General features: G+C 36.7%; 1 protein-coding gene across 1 annotated transcript in view; it reads right to left on the reverse strand.

Moving 5' to 3' along the window:
• The window catches only part of PARD3B (par-3 family cell polarity regulator beta), a 1,040,415-nt gene that overhangs the window by 908,696 nt on the left and 109,110 nt on the right, over positions 1-22,609 (reverse strand). The window contains exon 2 of the mRNA XM_022567488.3: positions 3,062-3,163. Coding sequence (XP_022423196.1) covers positions 3,062-3,163 — 102 coding nt within the window. The remainder of the gene's footprint in view (positions 1-3,061; positions 3,164-22,609) is intronic.

A 22,609-nucleotide genomic window follows, 5' to 3' on the forward strand; every position in this document is an offset into this window, starting at 1 on the left:
GAATCTGCCACTTACTACCTGTGTGATCTTTGGCAACTGACTTTCAATTTCTATGTTCTCAGAAATTAAAAATGGGGATCATACATAGTTGCTCTAAAGATATGTAAGTGCCAGAGACATTCTGGGCCACTGTCAGCGTTCAATGAAATGTTAAGTCATTATTGGGTGAACTAAGTCAGTAGCCTTGAGCATCCAGAGAAGAGACATGCATGTAAAGTTGTAAATTCCTAGTTATCCCATAGAACTTGAAGCAGACTGATACATAAACCTGAAGAAACTTGAGAATGACGGTCACAAAAAGTTTTAGCACCACATTTTGCACAAATACTAGTTATCATAAGATGCAAAATGCCAAAGCTGCTCCAGTAATATTTTGGCAAAATACAGGCTAGAAATAGTGCAACATGGAAAAAACTTGTTTCTCCTGTGAAGGGGCTCTAATGGGAAATCAAGTTAAAAAAAAACAAAACCTGCCCAAAGAGACACCGCATATGCATTATGCACTGTGTTGGCCAAAGGAATAACAGAAGACCACTTGCAGCACCAGAAATTTTGAGAGTCTTTTCTTTAGAAAATCAATTAAATCTATTAGCCCCTTGTCTGATTTTTAAGTAGAATACCATCTAACCTCTAACTTCAGTCTCTACTGAAGTGTACTGGTTGGCTTTTTCATACACTACATAAGCGGCTTCAGCCTACACTGCTTTCCGATTCTAAGTTTGTTTTTCCTGCCTCATCCTTTCCAGCTAGGCCTTCAGTGGTTCCTAATGGCATTTCTCAACTGCAGTCAGTCTTTCCTAGAGCTGAGGTATGTGAGCTTTAGCACAAGGATTACGTACATTCACCCACGTCTCTTTGCACTTCCTTCTCCATATATTCTAAATGTAAGAGATGATTAGGTAACCAATTTGAAAAAGAGGAGAATTGTAGTTTTATCCAAGCTCAATACTATCTCAAAGGATCTTGGGAGAGTTTGAAATTTCACTAAACAACCACAAGCATCATATATAATTACTGCTTAATCTAAAATGACAAAAAGTTAAAAAGGCTGGCAGAAACTTCCTTCCACACTAGACAAATGGACTATAAGGAAATTAAGACTGCAGAGAGAATGTCAGAAAAAAATAAATAAGTAATGCTGTTTTTTTCACTTACGTTAGCTAAAAAGATTAAAAATGGGAGTACAATTATTTCTGGCAGTATCAAAAGTGTAAATTCTTACCAACTCTGCAGAACAATACCAATTAGGCTTCATGTAGCTGTGTTAAAGCAGATTAAAGGAATGGGTAAACTTGTACCCAAACATTACTAATTCTTTGCTAGGATTTTAACTGATTATCTCACTTTTCTACCTTATTTAGTAATGGTGGTGAAGTCCTTTTAAAAAAGGTTATACATAATAAAGCTGTTTCTGTGTCTAGTAAATGAATTATGGTTACAAAGTACAATGCCAAGGTAGTTAAAAATCATTCTCTACAGGACAAATGATTTCCCTGGGCACTGTTCATGGAATCATCCGTTCTGGAATGAGCTCTTGGATGAGGCTGGGGCAAGACATTTTCTTCAGCCCCTTCTTAAACCTGCCACGTTTCAGCTTTTCATTTTAATACACTGGACTTCAGTGACATTGGAGATGGGAAGACCTTCTTCATTAATAAACAACCCAAATACCTAGAGTATTTCTAAGGAAGAAGGTAGCTGTAGAGAAGAAAAAAGTAAAAAAGGGAAAAACAGAAGTGAAAGTCCTCCTCGTGTTATGAAGGTAAATACAACATTATTTACCATGAGACCAAAAAATAAGAAGTGTGCATCAAAATCACAAACAGCAAGAATCAACTGTAGAGTGGAAAGCTTTCTTTTTTGCTCTAACTCAAGTGTTCTTTGAGAATCGAGTTTGGATAAAATATTGTACCAGATATTATTAATACAAGGATCAAAAAGGAATTAATATCTCCCAGTCTGTGTCCTCTAGGAGCTTACAATCTATTTTGGGAGATAAGTTCCTTATGAAATGGCTAATTAAAATGCAAAGCAAATGAGAGTTGAATTCCAACAGAAAACAGGGAAAATAAATGTATAGAATGTCTGCAAAGACTACTGTAAATTTCAATGGTCCAAAAAGATCTTATGGGAAAGGAAAAATGCAAATTTTATCTAAGTTCAATAAAGCAGTTATTTATATTCCAATCCAGTTGATTAAAACACACAAATACCCCTACCCCACCGCCCCGAGATCACATAAAAATACGGAGAAACATGTTTACAGACTTAAATTAGCCTAGTACTAAAAGCCTAAGGATGCACAGCAGAAGAAACTTAGAAGCAAGGATCTTTCAGGGAAAGCTGCAGTTCAATTCTGGAGAACACATTAGCCATTGATCAGAGAGCCCAACACAGATGCAGTGAAAAACGATATATCTCAACAGCATAAGCCAGTGTATTGCACCTGAAGAGTTTAGTTTTACACCTTTTTCAGTTTAGCATCAGAAGATTAATGCCATTAAAACAAGGTAATTGCAATGGGATTATTCGCAAGTAAGTGGCAAAACATGTTCAAACTTTTTGAAATATTCAAGTCAGCGTATTTCACTGTAGCAATAAAAACAAAAACTACCACTCAAGATAGTTGCTTGCCAGCTACTTTAAGGAAAATCTTCACCACAGTTCTTCCCAAGACTTTGCTCTCCATTGTATACTCTCCTTTGAAACACATTCAAATCTCAGGCATTAAGTTGAATATTAATGGGCCAAGAATAAACTCCAGAGCCAACAATGAGAACTCCAACAGCTTCAGAGCCTGACACTAATTTACTGAGGCGTATCAGGAACTCTTGGGAATGAAGTATCTGCTAATTAGGCCACCATGAACAGACTCCCAAACCTTGACAAAGTTTTTCCCAGCATCTGATGGTGAGCTGTGATTTATGGGCTGTCTAGGTAAAACTCGAACAGATGGTATCTTTTAACAATAATTGACACATGAGTTTGTTAAGGATCTCAATCTCTGGAAAAACATGTGGCTCTATAGAGGAAAACAAAGAACATTTTTAGAGTCATCTACCTTATCTTTGTCTTCAACGACATCTGCCAAGACATCATCTGGATCCAGGATTCCTCCATCTGTGTATTCTAAGTGATGAATCTTCACCCAGTACCCAGGATCCTGTGGTAGAATAACCAAGAAGTTTCATGACTAAAACTTTTTTTAAAACGTAAAATACATTTTAATTTTTAAACTACACTCCTTAAAAATATGCTCTAGCAATAATAAAAGTTTTAAACACCTAAAACAAATGTTATCTGTTTATTGGGATAAATCTGTGGCATGTTTATCCTGTTTAACTTAAGTCAGTAAATCAATGTATACATATTTTATCAGTTTTCCTGGAAGATAAATTGCAATGGAAAAATAAATTGCCCCAGCCATTTGTAAAGCATATTCAAGGAATTTTGAATAACCTTCACTTTAGGTAATCCCAAGAATAATCTGGACAAAGAAAGATCTTCTCAAGGGTACTTTCTGAAATTGGGGATTAGAAATTCAAACAGATTCCTAAAGCTGTAGGAAAAAAATCATAAGACAGAAATCTGTGATGGTAATAACTATCACCTCGGATATACAAATGCAATGAGAGGACCAACATCCTCTTCAACTCTTTTTATCTCTGTGCTGTGCACATATTCTCAACTCTAAGATTGGCAATGACATTTGGAGCAAGAACTCCAGCATGGATTTCCAGTCCCTGAAGCACGGCAGCAACTAGAACAATGTTCACAGTCAAACAGGGGTGGAGGGTGGTGGGCATCGCTGAATTGGGGTAGGGATTTAGGAGATTTCCAAGTATTGCTTTTTAAAAATTGCTTAGGAGTGTAAAGCTTAAGGAAAGGAATTACTTTCTCAAAATTTGATATGTAGCTAGATACTCTGCTCTGATCCAGCTCAGTTACTTATATACTGCCTATCTCTGGAAAAGATATGAAAGTGATCCATTAAGACAATAAGAACATGAATCAATGAATGAAGAAGAACATTAGTAGTTTTTACCAGAATACCCAAGCTATAATCAATTTGGTTCTGTGATGCTTAGAAAGTCCCTGAATGTGGGAAACTTTTGAGCTATGAGCACCCAGTATCCACTATAGGAATAGATACCAGTTTGTGAGAAGACATAACAGTTTTCCTGGGATAAAGCTCTGAACCTTTACTACATGAATCTTTGTAAAGGGTAAGCCCTAATATAACCCTCAGAATTCAATTGTAATTTTAGAAAAACTAATGGAAATGGTTGCTATTTAGCCTTCTCTGTAGCTGTCCCCCAGTAAAAGGCAAGGACATACTATTAAATAATAATTTTTTTAATTTTATTGTATTTATTTTTTTATACAGCAGGTTCTTATTAGGTATCCATTTTATACATATTAGTGTATATATGTCAATCCCAATCTCCCAATTCATCAATAATAATTCTTTTAAAGCAACTATTCGGAGGGCTACTGATATGCGGCTCAAGTACACAGCTTTTTAGTAATCAACTTGATAAAGTGATAGGCTTGAAACATCTGAAGGAATCCTCCTTAGGTAATCTTTCAACATTTCAAAATTAAGTTTTCTATAGAGCATCTAAAGAGCTCTAAGATTCCAAATAGAATGAAAGGAATTTATTTTGTTTCTAATACTAGGCTTATAGGTGGAAACACTAATGATTTATTAGGAAACAGCCCAATTCTATTTTGCCCACATAGAGATCACAAAGATATAAGCAGTGACTATACAACCAAGTAAGAAAAGCATCCATAGCTCTGATTCTTTAATCAAAGAGCTTTGCCAACACGAGGGTAATTGTGCTATAAAAGGTAAGCTAAGTACAACAGACTAGATTCTAAATAGTGAAGATACTCTGGTAGACAAAACACTGGAATATACAGAAAAGAGAGCAAAATAAAACTGCCCCCACAATCTTTGGGAATTGTTACCTTTTTTAGTCTGGCCATGCTACAAGCAATGTACTTCTCCAAATCTACGCAGGACTTCTGGCTGAAACCTATAGAATATTGCATTTTTCCTTATAAAAAATTCTTCTTACATAGTGTTCCATTTCATTAATTTCCACTGAGTTGGGTTCTGATATATTATGGCTCTACAGATGAAATCTGTTGATTGTAACCATGTTTATAAAAGGTGATGTATTCTAAAGAGTGTGCTTTTTTATATTCAATTTTTAAAAATCAGACATCAAGTTGTCTGCTTTCTTCTCATACTGTTTGGAAAAGCAGATTTTATCACCTGAGACTAAGGTAAACCCCCAACGACTGCGGTATAAGGTATACCTCTCTTCCTGCCCAGAGAGATGAAAACCAAAGACTCAGATTTAAACTAGGGAAACTCAGGAAATAGCAGGGGACAGGATCTGATCAGTGGCAAAGGGAACAGCAGACAAGTGGCAGCAGGATGGGGTGTTAAGTCACATTGCATTCCTCCCTCACACACACTTGTAGGATCTAAGACCTGGAAAATCAGGCACAGGAGTTGAAACTAAGATATTTATCTCCAGTTTTGATTCAAAAGAGTACAGAACTTAAGTTTTACAAACTTATAATCAAGTGAAAAAGTAATCTGATACATTTTGGAATCATATATTCAAATTCAATCTGAAAAAAGATTTTAAGTGAGCTACATGGTGCCAGAACATAAGACGACTCTTTGCAATTTTAACTCTGTTCTACACTGGAATGTATAAAATGGCTTTATCAAAGGAAAGAGCAGGCCAATGACGAGCACGCATCTAACACTGAACAAAAACTGACAAGCTGTGTGAAAGCAGTCTCAGAGTTAATATTTCACACATCAAGAGAGGTATATCAACACAGTATGTACCAACTGTGATTTTGTCCCCATGGCGTTTTGGCCATGGTGCTATAGATCACTTTAACAAAGTATACACAATATTAGCAGCCAACAAGCCATCATAAGACCATAAATTTACCCTGACTACTTTATGCATGTAAAAATTTCAACCATTACATCAGTCAACATTTTGCATTTCATTTACTTGGTTTTACTACCACCATGAATAAAACTGATCAAACATGAAAAGATGTTCACATATATGTCTTCGTTCACCCAATTAATCACTTGGAAAAGTTTACTCTATTTTTCATAATAGTGACATTTAATCTACCTTTATATTGTACAAATATCTATAATATGCATAACTTTTAAATTATTTTGAAAATAAAGTATGTGTGCTATGCAATAAATCGTATTACTTACACTCCTAGATCATTTAAGTATTGAAAAATAACATAATATACATTATGTTTCCTCTACTTCTGATAGTATCTTATCCATTTTTTAAGTAATGCACAGTTAACTTAAACCCTACTAGAATTTGAAAACTAAAAATAGTCTACAAGGATGAATTGGAAAATGGAAAGAAAAAAAAAAAGGTATGCACTATGGAAAGAAGACAGTTACAGGGTACCTTTAATGATCAATGTAGAAATTGTTCCAAACACGTATTGATATTAACAGCAACAAATATCTTTCACTGTGGGCAGATGACATAAAATTTGACCCCATACCCTAGAAAATGTATAGTACCCAAAGTTTCAAAGAATAGTAAACTTCCATCTGCAATGCGTAGAGGAGTAGACTGGAAAGCCAGATACTACAATGTTGTGACTACCAAGCACTGAGATTATGTCAATGATCAAGAGAGGGTTTCTCAGCAAAATGCCTCTGGTACAAGAGAAAAGTAGCCTGCGTGGCAGCAAGGTCCCAAAGTGAGGAGGAGAGTGCTGTGAAGGAAAAGCCAAGAGGTGACAAAGGGCTGTGTTTATGAGTGGGCTGTGTTTACAGTGCTCAGTAATGTAACTAGGTTCTTGGTGGCTTCACGTTTTCACAAGAAAAATCTTACCCACTGGAACATAAGAATAATTATAAAATGGAAGTTAATAGAAAATTAGAATTTTCCTTGTAGAATTTAACTTCATGAACTTGGTGGGATGTATCCATAAAATGAGATTTCACCATTTTCATCATTATCTTCATCATTATAGCAGATCATTTGTTTTAGTGCCTACTACAGGCCAGGTGCAATAGGTACTGCGTGTTTTATAGGGTTAACTCGTTTATCTTCCAACAGCCTCATCAAATAGTTATCAACCCATTTTACAGATGAGGAAAACAAGGCATGAGTAGGTGAACTGACTTACCGAAGGTCAAATGCTTCCTAGACAGCAGAGCCAAGGTGCATTTTTTAAACATAGAAAATCTTTTAGATTACAGAACTTAACAAAAAGCACAATTACCCAAGAAGGGGATCAGATCCATTTCTATCTAATAAGTATATGGATCCACGCGAGTCGTCATTACTCTGGGCCTCTGTTGCTTCATCATTAGTGAACCTGGAGGCTCTATGGCCCTCTGCATAGGGCACCACACGGAGGTCAAAGTGTAGAGGACACAAAGGGGCAATAATGGAAGGCCCCAAAGCCTTTGTGTTAGTGTGTCCAGTGTTTCACAAGTGAGAGAAGCTTCAGAGCATAACTGCTCATAATCATGAAATCAAAGGTTTGGGAAGCAGTGGGGAAAAAAAGAGTAGAAAGGGAGCTTGAGGTGTCAGGTTGGATAGAGAATTATGAAGTTTTTATGTGCATGCACATTTTAACTAACTACTTCTCTATCATAATCCTCTGGGGTTACTCTCCCTTCTACCCAAGACCAAAAGAGAACCAGATGCCCCAGAATGCACCCAGGAAACACAGCAGTCAGAGCAGGCCTGGAGACTATTGGGACAGGCAGAGAGCAGGAGTCTCTGAATAACCAACCACAGACAGTGTAGGGAAGAAGAGTTCCCAAAAATGATGCCTGAGCAAAACCTAGCAAAGCAGTACTGACACCTGAAAGGAAAGAATTAAGCCAGAAAGAGCAGTACTGACTACAGAGATTATTATGAGCTGGCCCTGACTTCAGAAAAGGCCTCCACCTTACTGAGATAGATCAAGCACAAACTTGAGAAAAGGTTAGGAGGGGAATATGAGCTGATGCCACTTTAATCAAATATGTTTCCAAAGAATCCAGGAGAACTAGAATGGGACCAAGGGTTTTTGTGCTGGGCTGCAAGTAATAATACCTGGTGAATTCAACAACAGAATTATAAACTTCAATTTATATATAAAGTGAAGGTGAGTCAATCAATCTGTAAGTTCATTTCCAGTTTTAAAAATCTATGATGCTACAAACAGAAACTTGACATTGCCATGCTAACATCAGATAAAGGAGACTTTAAGAAATATTACTAAAGGTAAAGAGGGACATTTCTTAATGATATAAGGATCAATCCAACTGGAAGAAGACAATTCTAAATCTGCATGTACACAACATAACTTTAATACATATACTGCAAAAATGGACAGATATTTAAAAAATACACAAATTCACAATCACAGTGGGAGACTTCTGATAGGAAATAAAAGTCAGTAAAATATAAATCATCTGAACAGCACAATTAACAAAGTAACCTCATCTATTTATATCACATATATACAAAACACTATACCACAAAAGACTAGAAAACACATTCTTTACAAGTACACATGGAATATATACCAAATTTCAGAAGTCTGGAATCATTCAGAATATGATGTCTGATCATAGTGGAATCAACTACAGAGAGAGCTCTCGAAAATGCCTGGCTGTTTGGAAATTAAGGAATAAAGTTATGAATAATATATAGATAAAAAACAAATGCAGTTAGAAAATAGTTTATAACTTAAAAACAATTAAAATAACAAAAATTGTGGGATGCAGCTAAAGCAGTGTCCAATGGAACAGTTATAGCCTTTACTGCACATATTAGCAAAACAGAAAAGCTAAAGTCAAGAAGCTAGAAAAGAACAGCAAAGACAGAAGGAAGGAAATAAAGAGCAAAATAATCAATGAGTTAATAAATATAAAACAAATATAAATCGAAGTTGGTTCTATAAGTGCCTTGATAAAATTGATAAATACCTAGCAAGACTGATAAAGAAAAAAAGAGAAAACATAAATTTCCAGTACTAAGAAGGAAAAAGATAAACAATACCATCATAGATCTCACAGTAAGACGATACTGCAAAAACTTTTAGACCTCTAAAATTGACAACTTATATAAAATAAACAAATTCTTTGAAAAATACAACTTGCCAAAACTGACAATAAGAAGAGAAAATATACATGGAAAACAGTACAGAGGTTCCTTAAAAAACTAAAAATAGAGCTACTATATGATCCAGCAATCCCACTCCTGGGCATATATCCAAAAAAGATGAATACTAATTCAAAAAGATACATGTACCCCAATGTTCATAGCATCAGTATTTACAATAGCCAAGACATGGAAGCAACCTAAGTTTCTGCTGACAGATGAATGGACAAAAGAGATGTGGTATATGTATACAGTGGAATACTACTCAGCCATAAAAAAAGAATGAAATATTGCCATATGCAGCCACAATGGATAACCCTAGAGATTATCATACTAAGTGAAATAAACCAGAGAAAGACAAATATATGATATTGCTTACATGTGGAATCTAAAAAATAATACAAATGAACTTATTTACAGAACAGAAACAGACTCACAGTCATAGAAAATAAACTTATGATTACCAAAGGGGAAAGTGGGAGGGGAGAGATAAAATAGGATTATGGGATCAACAGATACACACCATTATATGTAAAATAGATAAACAAGGATTTACTGTACAGCACAGGAAACTATATTCAGTATCTTGTAGTAACCTATAATGGAAAAGAATCTGAAAAACGTATATATGTATAATTGAATCACATTGCTGTATACCTGAAACTAACAGAATATTGTAAATCTACTTCAAGGAAAAAAATATATAAATTAAAAACAATTTAAAAAATGAATCTACTATCTTAAAATATTCCCATAAAGAAAATATCAGGCTCATATTACTTCACAGATAAAAATCTTCCTAATGTTTAAGGAAGAAATAGTGTCAATCTTATAAAATACTTCTGAAAACTAGAAAAAAGACTTTTCCCATCTCGTTTTATGAGGACAGCATAACATTGATAACCAACACCTTACAAGGACATTACAAGAAAATTATAAAAATTTGCATATGGATACATATCCAAAACTCTTAAATAAAACATTTGTAAATCAAATTCAGTGATGTTTATAAAGGATAATACATCATAACCAAGTGGGATTTATTCCAGTAATGCAAGAGTGGTTAAAAATCAAAAATCAACCAAGGTTATTCACCAAATTAATCGGGGAGAATAAGGATAAAAATTATATGATCACCACAATGAATGTAACACAAGCAGGTGAGAATATTTACCACCTATTCACAATACCTTCGTAGCAAACAAGGTGAACCTTTAACTAAACAAGGCAAGAAAAAAACTTTTTAAGGGTAACAATTATAATAGTATCAAAAATATCAAATATTTAGGAATAAGTCTAACAAAAATGTGTAAAGCGTCTTATGCTAAAACACAAAATATTAGGAAAAATTAAAGAAGTGTTTCATGGATTGAAAGACTCAGAAGTGTGAAGATTTTGATCCTGCCCAAATTGATAAGGTTAGGGTTAGAATTGTGAGGATTTGGGACACTCAGAATTCTCAGACCCTGACGATATAAGTATAAATTTATACAGTTATTTTGGAAAATACTGGCAGTATCTGAACAACAGAACACTGCATAGAGCTGAACATAAACATCCACATAGCTTTGTAATTCCACTCCCAGGTATGTATCCAGAAGAAATGAGTATACAGAATTACCAAAAGACACATAGTAGAACATTCATAGCAGGATTATTCCTAATACTTAAAAATCTGGAAATAACGCAAATATTCATCACCAGTAGAATGGACAAATACCATGTCCATGCAATGGAATACTAAACATCAACACGAATAAACAAACTACAATTTTACACAACAATATGGGTGAACCTCACAACACAACATTGATCAAAAAGAGACTAATACCAAAAGAATTACATACTATATAATTCCACGTATAATAAGCTCAAAAACAGGCTGTACTAATTCACAGTGTTAGAAGTCAGGAGACTGGTTACCCATGAAGAGGAGAAGGGCAGTGAGTGAAAGATACACAAAGGGGCTTCTGGAGCAATATTCTATTTCTTGATGTGTATGCTGGCTACACTTATTCATACACTTTTCTGTATTTGTGTTATACTTCTAAAACTTTACAGAAAAATGAAGCTGTGACAAAGCGAGAGAGAGGCATGGACATATATACACTACCAAACGTAAGGTAAATAGCTAGTGGGAAGCAGCCGCATAGCACAGGGAGATCTGCTCGGTGCTTTGTGACCGCCTGGAGGGGTGGGATAGGGAGGGTGGGAGGGAGGGAGACGCAAGAGGGGAGAGATATGGGAACATATGTATAACTGATTCACTTTGTTATAAAGCAGACACTAACACACCATTGTAAAGCAATTATACCCCAATAAAGATGTTAAAAAAAATAAAAACTTTTTACTTCAAAAACTGATTTTTTTCAAACTGAAACACCCAGTGGTTCCCTTCACACACGACATCTCTACAGATAAACAAATGCAGATCACTAAAAAGCTGTTTAGAACAAGTTTCCTTATAAGTAAAAGAACAAATCCTAAGGCAAATAAATGTAGGAGTCCCCACAGATGGGGAAGCCAGATTACCCCACCAACAGAACAGGCAACTCAGTGACCATCAGTTACTCAAAACCTCTAAGACCTACAGAGGTGGCTTAGTGGACCACGGGCTTCAATGAGCTGACAGTGTCAGTGTCAGTGAGAAATGTTACACGTGTCTCAGGCTGTGATAGAGGTACTGTGTCCAGAACAGAACAGGTAATAATCTCATCCTATGCTAACGTGGTCACCCCACATTTAAAATATGTTTTCAAATTTTATTGAGATAATTATTAACAAGCTGGAGAGCACACATATGGGGTTCCGTGGAAGTAGGGCAGCTCCCTCATCAAAACACATAATTTAGGTTTGTTTAAACAAAGGGAAAATTTTCACAATTTCAAACACAGTAGGCCACAGTTTACAAGGCACTGAGCTCTTGATACTCAATAAGGCAAAAATCTCTTATGGTTAAAATTATCTTTGAAAATCTTTCAGGTTAGTCCCCAATATGATATCTCCCCATCCCTTTTCAGTAAGTCTAACACTACTTATTTTTCATCCAGGACTAGAGCATATTATCACCTTTTCAGTTAAGCACCAAAGTATCTGGATTATGTTGGAGATCATTTTCTGTGAAAATGCTTGTCTTAAGTATTTAGAATCACACTCAGACCAGAGATAGACTCACTACCATAAGCACATGTGAACTGAAACAACAGAGGTGGTAGCAGTCTCTCTCATTTCATGCTTCCTCTGGGATATGTGCTCATTGCTCATACAAGTTACATTAGCTATTGATACATTACTCAACTTATCCCCCTTTTTCCTTGGTTGAGCTTTTACAGGCGAATCTGTGAAATTTAAATGACTGTATGAGACTCATCAAATCCAAAGGCTGTTACATACAAGAAAGATTTGACTTGTTCTGTACTGCTCCAAAAAAGTTACATAAAGAAAAGAGACGTAGCATAAGAAAGAGCTTCTAAAAAGAGCTATCCGAGAGCAGAGTGCTAGAGGAAAGAGCTAGAGGTTATGACGGTTACTTGTAGAATGCTGTAAACCTTCTTCATTCATTCATATAAAGATGCACACACACTTGATAGTATCTGTCAAAGACAGTCTTTGGAGTCATTGTAAAAGACATCAACATCATAGCAGCAAGAAATTCTGGATTTAATTGGTTGTATCAAGTAAAGCTTGAGTTGTATGAATTTGTGTTCTCAGATTCTTATTAAAATTCCTGGTAGAGTATGATGAAATAGTGAGCTCTCCATTCCCATAAGGAGTCAAGCAAAGGCTAGATAGCCCTATCTCAAGGATGCTGTAGGATAACAAATGGGAACTGTGTGATCCTGAAGACCCCTTCCATCTCTCAAACCAACAGCTTCTAGAAATTAAAAGGTCCTTAGGTCTTGGAATCTACACCTAGAGAAACTTCTTGAACGAAGACATTTCTGCTATATCAGAAGAATGTTTTCAGTAGCTCAGCATAATTCCACAGTGATTGTGCATCTCCAAGCAGGAAGTCCATGAGCCAAACACCTTTAATATCCCAATGCATCAGTTATTTTAGTGTCTTGCTGTGTAACCTAAAATTTCACTGATTTATTAACAAATTTCAGAAAAAGGTCCTCCATTCCCAAAGTAAAAGAATTATTCTGGTAGAGGGGAAAAAAAAAAAACAACCCTGAGAATTTTATATTGCAGTCTGATTGGGAACTTGCAAACATGGAAGGACCAACTGTATCACACCATTTAACACGTGGAACTTGAGCATCAACAGATTTTGATATACAAAGCTCATGCCATAAGGAAGGTAGTTGGCTTGTGATACACAATTCTCAACAAATTAGTCTCAGCACTAGAGCACCACAATTCCAAGGGAAATTTTCCATTTTATCTCATAATCCAAGTTTTGATAATATTACTCATTCTTTTCAAGCAGAAAGAAAAGTATTTAAGCATCAAGGCATAAACTTCATTTGCTAGTTCATGTATCAACTAAATATTAATCACTCCATGTCATTTTTCATTCAGCTTTGTGAAGTAACCATAATCTCAGCAATTTTCTTTATTACAAAAGACTTTAAAGGTTAATTTTTCATCACGGGATTAACCTAAACTCATGAGGAAAAACGTTCCAGATACCTAGATTATTTTTGAACAAAAGACAAATTTTAATTATTTTCAAATCTGCTGCCTACATCATCACAGCATACTCTATAAGAATGCGGAAATTTCCTTTTCCTATGGATCTAAGAGTGAGTTAAATGCATAAAAGTATACTCCTTATGTAAATCTTCAGGATTAAATACACTGTAATCATAAAATGAAAAGTTTTATCAGGAAAATCAAATGTTAAAGTCTGAAATCAACAAAAATTACACCTTTAATTGAATTATCTATTTTGAACGATTCCCAGTATGAAAGATTTTTAAAACATTAAACCGTTATAATTTAATAACACTGAAACACAATGTTTCAAAATAATTTTAAAGAAAACAGCTGATTATTTCAAATCCTGTTTTCCATTAATTGTTTTCAAATGAAATTTTATAGTCCAAAGACCTGGATGCCAAGGTTTTAGAAGCTTGTGTGGTCCAAAGGAATGCAGAGCCTACAGCCAAAGAATGGAAGTGGCCAGGTCTCCAAAGAGAAGGACAAATAATTTTTTTTAAAGAATTTATTTCATTATAAAACCCTAAAAAGTATTCTGCTACAAAATGATTTTTTTAACAATTTATTTTTTTATATATTTATTTTATTATTTTTTTGGCTGCGTTGTGTCTTCATTGCTGCACGCGGGCTTTCTCTAGTTGCAGCGAGCAGGGGCTACTCTTCATTGCAGTGCGTGGGCTTCTCATCGCGGTGGCTCCTCTTGTTGCAGAGCACGGGCTTCAGTAGTTGTAGCACGCGGGCTCAGTAATTGTCGCTAGCAGGCTCTAGAGCGCAGGCTCAGTAGTTGTGGTGCACGGGCTTAGCTGCTCCGCAGCATGTGGGATCTTCCCGGACCAGGACTCAAACCCGTGTCCCCTGCATTGGCAGGCGGATTCCTAACCACTGTGCCACCAGGGAAGCCCCAAAATGAAGTTTAATAAGAATTTGAGAATGCAAATTCGTACAACTCAAGCTTTACTTAATATAACCAATTATATCCAAACTTCCTTGCAGCTATGATGCTAGCATCTTTTACGAAAACTCCAAAGAACACCTGTGTCGGATACTGCCAATTGTGTGTGCATATTTATGTATACGAATGAATGAAGGTTTAAAGTATTCTACAAGTAACCGCCATAACCTCTAGCTCTCTTCTCTAACACAAAGTTTTATGTTCCATCATTGAAGAAATTAAGACATAGAAAATTTTAATTTACATCAGAAGAGGTACTGTTGGCAGTGTTTCTAAAAATAAGTTAACTTTAAGATAAACATGAAGACCTCATCAACTTTATTCCCAACCACTGCTTGTAAAATGTGTTTTCTGTAGGGCAGTAATAGGAGTGGTGAAGAATTACCCGTCTCTGATTTTCAAAAGTATTTTGGTTACTACTGCCCACTACTGTTAGCTTTGTTTCTCCAACAGGGTCATTCCTCCAGAATGCTACAGATGGATCACAGATGTGGCTAAGAGAGAGAGCACAGGAAGCACCGACAGGAAGTAGGAAAAGCTAAGTTCAAGGATCCCCTGCTCAGAGATGACCTTCATGACAATCTAGCGCTGATTCTCTGCCCTCACTGCAAGTACGACGCACGATTAGTTTATTCCGCTATTTGTTAATTTTTATTGGTCTCCTCCAACTAGAACATAAGCTCCATGACACAGAAAGCTCACCCATCTTCTTCACTCTCACAGCCCCAGTACCTAGGACTACTTTTGCCATCCACTGTATATTTGTCATAGGAATAAAGACGAGGAGAAACAGAAGAGTAAGAGAAGAGGATAAAAAGACCTCCTGGCTATTGTAAATAGAGCTGCAATGAACATTTTGGTACATGACTCTTTTTGAATTATGGTTTTCTCAGGGTATATGCCCAGTAGTGGGATTGGACATATACACACTACCAAACGTAAAACAGATAGCTAGTGGGAAGCAGCCACGTAGCACAGGGAGATCAGCTAGGTGATTTGTGACCACCTAGAGGGGTGGGATAGGGAGGGTGGGAGGGAGGGAGACGCAAGAGGGAAGAGATATGGGAACATATGTATAACTGATTCACTTTGTTATAAAGCAGAAACTAACACACCATTGTAAAGCAATTATACTCCAATAAAGATGTTAAAAAAAAAAAAGGCCTCCTGCTGTAACAGAGAAAACCATTTCATTTATACTAAAACAAAAGGTTTAATCATGTGACCTAGATCTTTTGATAAAGCCAAGGGCAGCCTGAGAAGAATAGAAACACTGTGAGTTGCATGTCAAAGGCTATCCCTTATGCAACATCCATTAACAAATTATAGGAGAAAACCCCCCCATCCTTGGAAGAGTAGAGCTTATATTCACTGAAGAGAGAAGGCAGTATTTAACCAACATAATAAATAAGTAAATTAAGTGGCATCTTAGAAGTGGTAAGAGATATGGGAGAGAAAAAGAGTAGGGTGAGGAAGATGGACAATCCAGAGGGCTTATGTTTTGTTTTGTTTGTTTTTTTTTGCGGTACGCGGGCCTCTCACTGTTGTGGCCTCTCCCGTTGAGGAGCACAGGCTCCGGACGCGCAGGCTCAGCGGCCATGGTTCACGGGCCCAGCCGCTACGCGGCATGTGGGATCCTCCAGGACCGGGGCACGAACCCGTGTCCCGTGCATCGGCAGGCGGACTCTCAACCACTGCGCCACCAGGGAAGCCCAGAGGGCTTATGTTTTGAACAGGTGGTCAGGTCATGCCTTACTGAAAGGGTGCTATTTGAGCAAAGATTTGAGGCGGTGGCAAGCCAGGGGCAGTTGGAGAAAGGAGTCAGGTCTCCCAACAAACGGCTGTGCCTGTGGGCAAGCCTGTTGCAGTTCTTTGTAAAAGAAGCCAAAGCTCAGAAAGGGGACCCTTACAGGAGTGGGAAGGCCAGCTCACTTGTCAGGTCAAAAAAGCATGGCAGATGCCCAGCCTCCCCAGGAACTCCTCTCCCCACACCAGGGAAAATTTCATTCTTACTCTACAACATTAGCTAAAATTCTACTCTTTTTCTGTCATTTCCAGAGAGGTGGAAGAAGGGACCTACGGATGTTCCCCTCCAACCTGCTGATGACAGAAGGCATACCAAGTAAGACTGTGCACGGCCACATAAAGATAATCAATCCTACACCCACCCACCCACCCCCAAATGAAACTATTCCATGGGAAATGTGTGAGGTTTAAAGTCACTAAGATTGGGTTGAAATCCAAACTACCACTTATGTAAAATGGAAATACCCTCAACCCTCACTGGAATGTGAGAAGTTCATTACATATTCACAGGCATGCACATACACTGGCATATCAATCAAGCTACATGTATTTTCTCTTAGCGTCATTCACTTAAATTCTACAAAGGCTTACATACTACTATAATCCCAGCATCTAGCACAGATTTCTCCTTAAAACAGATATACAAAAATCAGTGCCTGTTATTAATTACTGTCCTGTGTAATTCTTCAAAGCTGAGAGTTTAGGGAGCAAAGAGACTCCCCTGGGCTTGAAAACGAATGTCATTTGTAAAAGAAGTCAAAGCTAGCAAAAGTTCCACAAATAGAAGTTTCAAAATGCTAGGCAAGTTTTTCATACACCGAAACTCTGGACAGGAGGAAGCATTCTTCCCTAGTTTTCTCTATGCTTCTGAGCAAAATGCGGTCTGTAGACCAATGTGGTCCATGAGCTGTTTTTTCCTGCAACAAAGTTAGTACAGAAATTAAGAGTAAGCATTCAAAAAATTCTTACAGCAATTTTTTTATTGCTGCAATATCCAAGCACATGATTTTGTATTTTATAAAAGCATAAATTTGCTATAGACAAATAAATGAAACTATCTGGTCCTCCCCACTACAAACAGTATATACTGGCCAACTGCCCGATGCCCAGTGCCTTAGGTAGTACTCATAATTAAGTGACACAGTTCACTGGCATTAATCAAAATGCTGACATATGAAAAGTAGGCCTCTACAGACAAGAAAAACTTCCACTTAAATATTATGTACACAAGAAAATGCAGGCCAAATTCCAAGAACAATTAGCAATTTATTAAAAACTTTTAGAAGCCAATCTGCTACTAAATTGGGATGGACTTCCTTTGTTCTCAACACCTTACCTATGCTTCACGAGAATGAGAATGTAGACAGCAACAATAAAAACTACCTAGTTTTGTCTAAAATTATGGTATCATTATACCATTATTATACTATTAGGTTATAAATATAGTGGGGGGAAAAGCTCTAAGCAGAAATGCCAACTGTGTAGCAGGCAAATAACACCAAAACACAAGATGGGCTCATAATTCACCTTATAAAAAAAAGATGGCACGAATGATAGAAAAATTAAACGTGGAGGGAAATTTTTCTGAGAGTTATATCACAGTATCAGTTTTATACATTTACATATATTTATATATATTCACTTAGACATACCTATTAACATAGTATTACAAATGCTGAGATAACTCTGAGTCTACTTTGTCCAAGAAAAAACTTCAATCCTTATTTTTTTTAAGTTGTATAAAGAAATCTTTTAATTGAAAGTAAATTACTGACACCTACCTATGGTTATAGGGATTAAGTCTAATCCCCCCCCCCATCTCTCCTGGAAATCAACCCCAAACAAGAAAATTTTAAAAACAGTACCATAAATTCTGTTTAATGAAACCAGTAGACCATCTGCAGTTCGAAGCACAATGTAAAAGATAGAAAATGGATGGATAAAGAAGCAATGACTTCTCAGGGAGAAGGAAGGTGAAACCCAAGTGCTTTTAGATGGAGACAGCTCACATGAAAACAAGCCAGTCCACTTGGGACACAGTCTGGAGCCACCAGGGTCCATGAAAGTTAGAAGAAGGCAGGGGCTGAAAATGGTGAATAAAAATTGTCTGAAAACATTTTTAACGGATGGTGAAACTCCTAACGTGCCCACAACACCTCCCCTGTCAAGAGGCAAGAAATATAACCTGTGGTGCCACTGAACCCTGAGTAGGGTGCAGACGCCAAGGCATCAGGCAGAGAAAGGGCTGAATACAAAGGGCTAGAGACTGCAGACAGGGACTGAGTGATGCAGGGTACACATGCCAACCTTACTACCCCACCCAACCCCACCCACAAAGCTAGCTGCCAGCCCTACAACCTCCAGCCCAGCCACTCCTCACAGGCTATTGGAAGAAAGTGCACCACCAAAATGGGTGACCCAGGAAACAGAGGGCCCAAGAGAGCAGAGGCGGGAAGGGGATTCCCAAAAACACAGTGACAGCAATTAATAAGATAGCCATGTTGGAGCTCAGAGAGCAGCCACCCCTGACTGGATCCACACAAAGGGATCCAGGAATGAAGTTAACCAGGAAAAATCCAGAGTCCCTAGAGTTTACGACAATTTTAACTCTATGGAAAATGGTACTTTTATACAACTAATAGAAGGAGAAAAAAGAAAGCACGAGATTCAAAGAAAACGAAGCAAATAAAATACATTAACTGCAAGAAAACCAAAAATTTGTGTAAGACAGAAAGCAACCACTGTTATTGGCTCGAGTGAACAATATCTACATGGTCACAGTAGCAAGAACTGCATATAGATTTAACGCAAAATTCCAACAACAATTCTGGAAGATGAAAGGGAAGAAAACGTGAAGAAGCTATGAGAAAGTTATAATTTTCAACTACCCTAATAGAATGTAAACAGATAATGTCTAAAATTGATTTATCAAGAGACAGCAGTAAATTCGTATTAAAAGCACACTGCTATCCCATGATGTATAAATTTAGAATTATGGAGATAAATACCCAGAAAGGGCAGCTAAGGGGTTTAGAGTGGCTGTTTCTTGGAAGCAGTACAGGCAGGAGGATGACAACAGACCACTGGTTTTTGTTGATGGCCTTTTAGCACTATTTGACTCCTTAAAGTAGAAACTGGCAAACTATAGCCCTCTGGCCAGACATACCCATCACATATTTTTGTAAATGAAAGCTCGGTGGGACATAGCCAGGCTCATCTTTATAATTACTGTGTATGCTGCTTTCATAAGGAAACAGTAGAGGTGAATAAGTGCCACTGAGATCATACGGCTTTCAAAGGCTAACATATTTACTACCTGGCCCTTCACAGAAAAAAAAAAGTTTGCCAACTCCCATTATAAGCCATGTGTAAGAATCAATTTGATTTTTAAAATTTAGTGGTACAGAAGGCTAGCCCAACTGTATTCTCCAGAGGCAGCTCTTTCAGACATCTGTTTTAGTCTGTTTGAATGTTATCTCCTCTCTAAAGAATAAACATTTTAACGGTCTCAACTCTTTGGCTTTCTGATATCATTGATGGCAATCGAGTGTATTTAGAGTCCCCAGACTTTCCCCATCCTTCTCTCTCCTAATGTAGTTATTCAAATTTACTTATTTCCTTTATTGGTTACTTTTATCTTTAATGAATAACAAGTTTCTATTTTCAATCCTGTCATCTAAAGACAGCATCTCTTCACTCCTCAGAGTAAAAGATGACATCACACTTCTTACTCTCCTTCTGTCCTTTCACTTTCCATTTTTGTCAGCTTTACCTTTACAATATCAAAGTTGAAGACATTTACATTTTCTTCCGTAATGACAACCATACTTTGTCTATAATTTGATTCCAAAAACTGAAAGCTAAAAGACAGTATTGACATTTATGGCAACCAAGGAAATTATGTTCCCTGACAAATCAAATGGGAAATGACTATTCGTCATCCTTTACAGTGCTTATGCCATAACCTCTAAGCCATTCGAACAAGAATGTTCAAATATATTCTCCTTTATACAGTCTACCCTTTGCCCAAAATTATGTTGGGTTACTTTGATATGCAAGTTATAAAAGTTGACCTCAATATCAAGAATATGTAATAATTTATCCCAAAATATAATTTTTTATTTTCTCTATATAGTGTATATAAATATCACATGTAAGTACTATATATGTATATGGTCACAAACATGCCAGTGGATATAATCACATTCAATAGCAACACAAATTATGTCCAAATTTTCACAGGCAAAAAATATCACTCTTTATGAGAATGAGCATGATTGCCTTTGATGACAAAGTAAAAACAGACTAAGTTTTCTAGGAAAATTATAAACACCTGTTATGCCAAATATCAGAAGCAAGCCCTTCATACAGCTAAACACAATAAAGAAGGGTACTCCTATTTCCTATTGCTCCTACAACAAATTACCACAAACTTAGTGGCTTAAAACAAACTTATAGTTCTTCAGGTCCAATGTCTGATACAGGTCTTACTGGGCTAAAATCGAGGCGTCAGCAGAGGCAAATTCTTATCTGGAATTTTTTAGAACAAGACTTCCCTTCCTTCTGCAAAGCTAGGAACAGCCAGTCCAGTCTGACCACCTCTTCTACTTCCTTGTTCCACAAATAAGGACCTGCGTGATTACACTGGGCCCACCAGGACAATGCAGGATAGTCTCCCTATCTTAAAGGTTACTGATTAGCAATCTTAATTCCGTATGCTACCTTAACTTTCATCTGCCACAGGTGCACATACACAGGTTCTGAGGACTAGGAGGTAGACATCTTTGGGAGGCCATTATTTTACCTACCACAGGCATCAAGTATATAACATAGTGTCTTTTCTTAAAAGTGAGTCTTAATAGCTCTAATAATTATTCCAAATTAATTACAAGTAAAAATCAGTGTGTTAGAAGACCTGCATCAGAGATGCGTTAGGAATGATAAGGGTTATAAATTAGGCTAATGAAGCAACTAAAAGATGTATCTTCAGTGTTAATTTAGAAGACCAGCCTTCAAGAAACGTTGGGTCACATTCAACTTTTGGCCTGACATTCCAGAGAATTTTACCCAAGCGGAGCATTAGTTGTGAGACAATCCAAGAGAGAACAAAAATATAAAATAAAGAGAAAATTTACGATTGAAATAAAATTTTAAATAATTGGGCAATAATAATTCAAAGTAAGCCAAAAACTTATTAACCTAGAGCACAGAGGAACTAATCAAACACATCAGCTGCCAACTAACTAAAGGCAATCAGATGTCACCGGCTGACTACATCAGCCTGCCCGTTTGACCTTCAGAGCTACACTTACCAATGGAAAAGTATTTCCAACCAAACTGTCTCTCCTGTTTATTTGATCCTTTTGCATTAGGGAAAGATTGTCTCCAGAGTGAATAACATGTCATAGACTTGGAAACCTCCTTCCACAATGAACATGAAGGTTTATCATCAGATCGTTTTTCCTATACAAGAATAAGCAAAGTTGTGACTCTTTATAACAATTTCATTAAGCATACTTTTCATTATTGTTCTCTAGAACTTTTTATAAGTCTTTCACATACTAAAAGGCAGACTGCAAAACATAAATGGCACAGCATAAAGCATAGTAGGAATATAAAGATTCTACTACAAAAGCAATGACTTTTCATTATGTGAGACTACCAAGGACTGACCAAAAAACAAACAAAAAAAAACCCACACCCACTAAAATTCAAGACTATAAGTGAATTTTATCAATGCATCCATTATAAGATCTGGAACAAAGATGAAAACATGAATGAAGGAAGAAGAAAGTGAAAAAAGCAAAGAAAATGATACAAGCAACATGTGTTGAATTTGAGATGACTCTGGGTGATCCAGGTTAAGATATCTAACAGGCAGATTAACATATAGGAATGGAACTCAGAAAAGAGGTCAGGAGGTCAGGACCAGGATATACACATTTTTAAGTCAAATGTACAGAGGTAATACTTGGAGTAAGGAAAACAGGAAATACTT

The sequence above is a fragment of the Delphinapterus leucas genome, chromosome 8 (assembly GCF_059928025.1).
Source record: "Delphinapterus leucas isolate spDelLeu-1000000601 "Yukka" chromosome 8, BTC_Dleu_Yukka2, whole genome shotgun sequence".
NCBI lineage: Eukaryota > Metazoa > Chordata > Mammalia > Artiodactyla > Monodontidae > Delphinapterus > Delphinapterus leucas.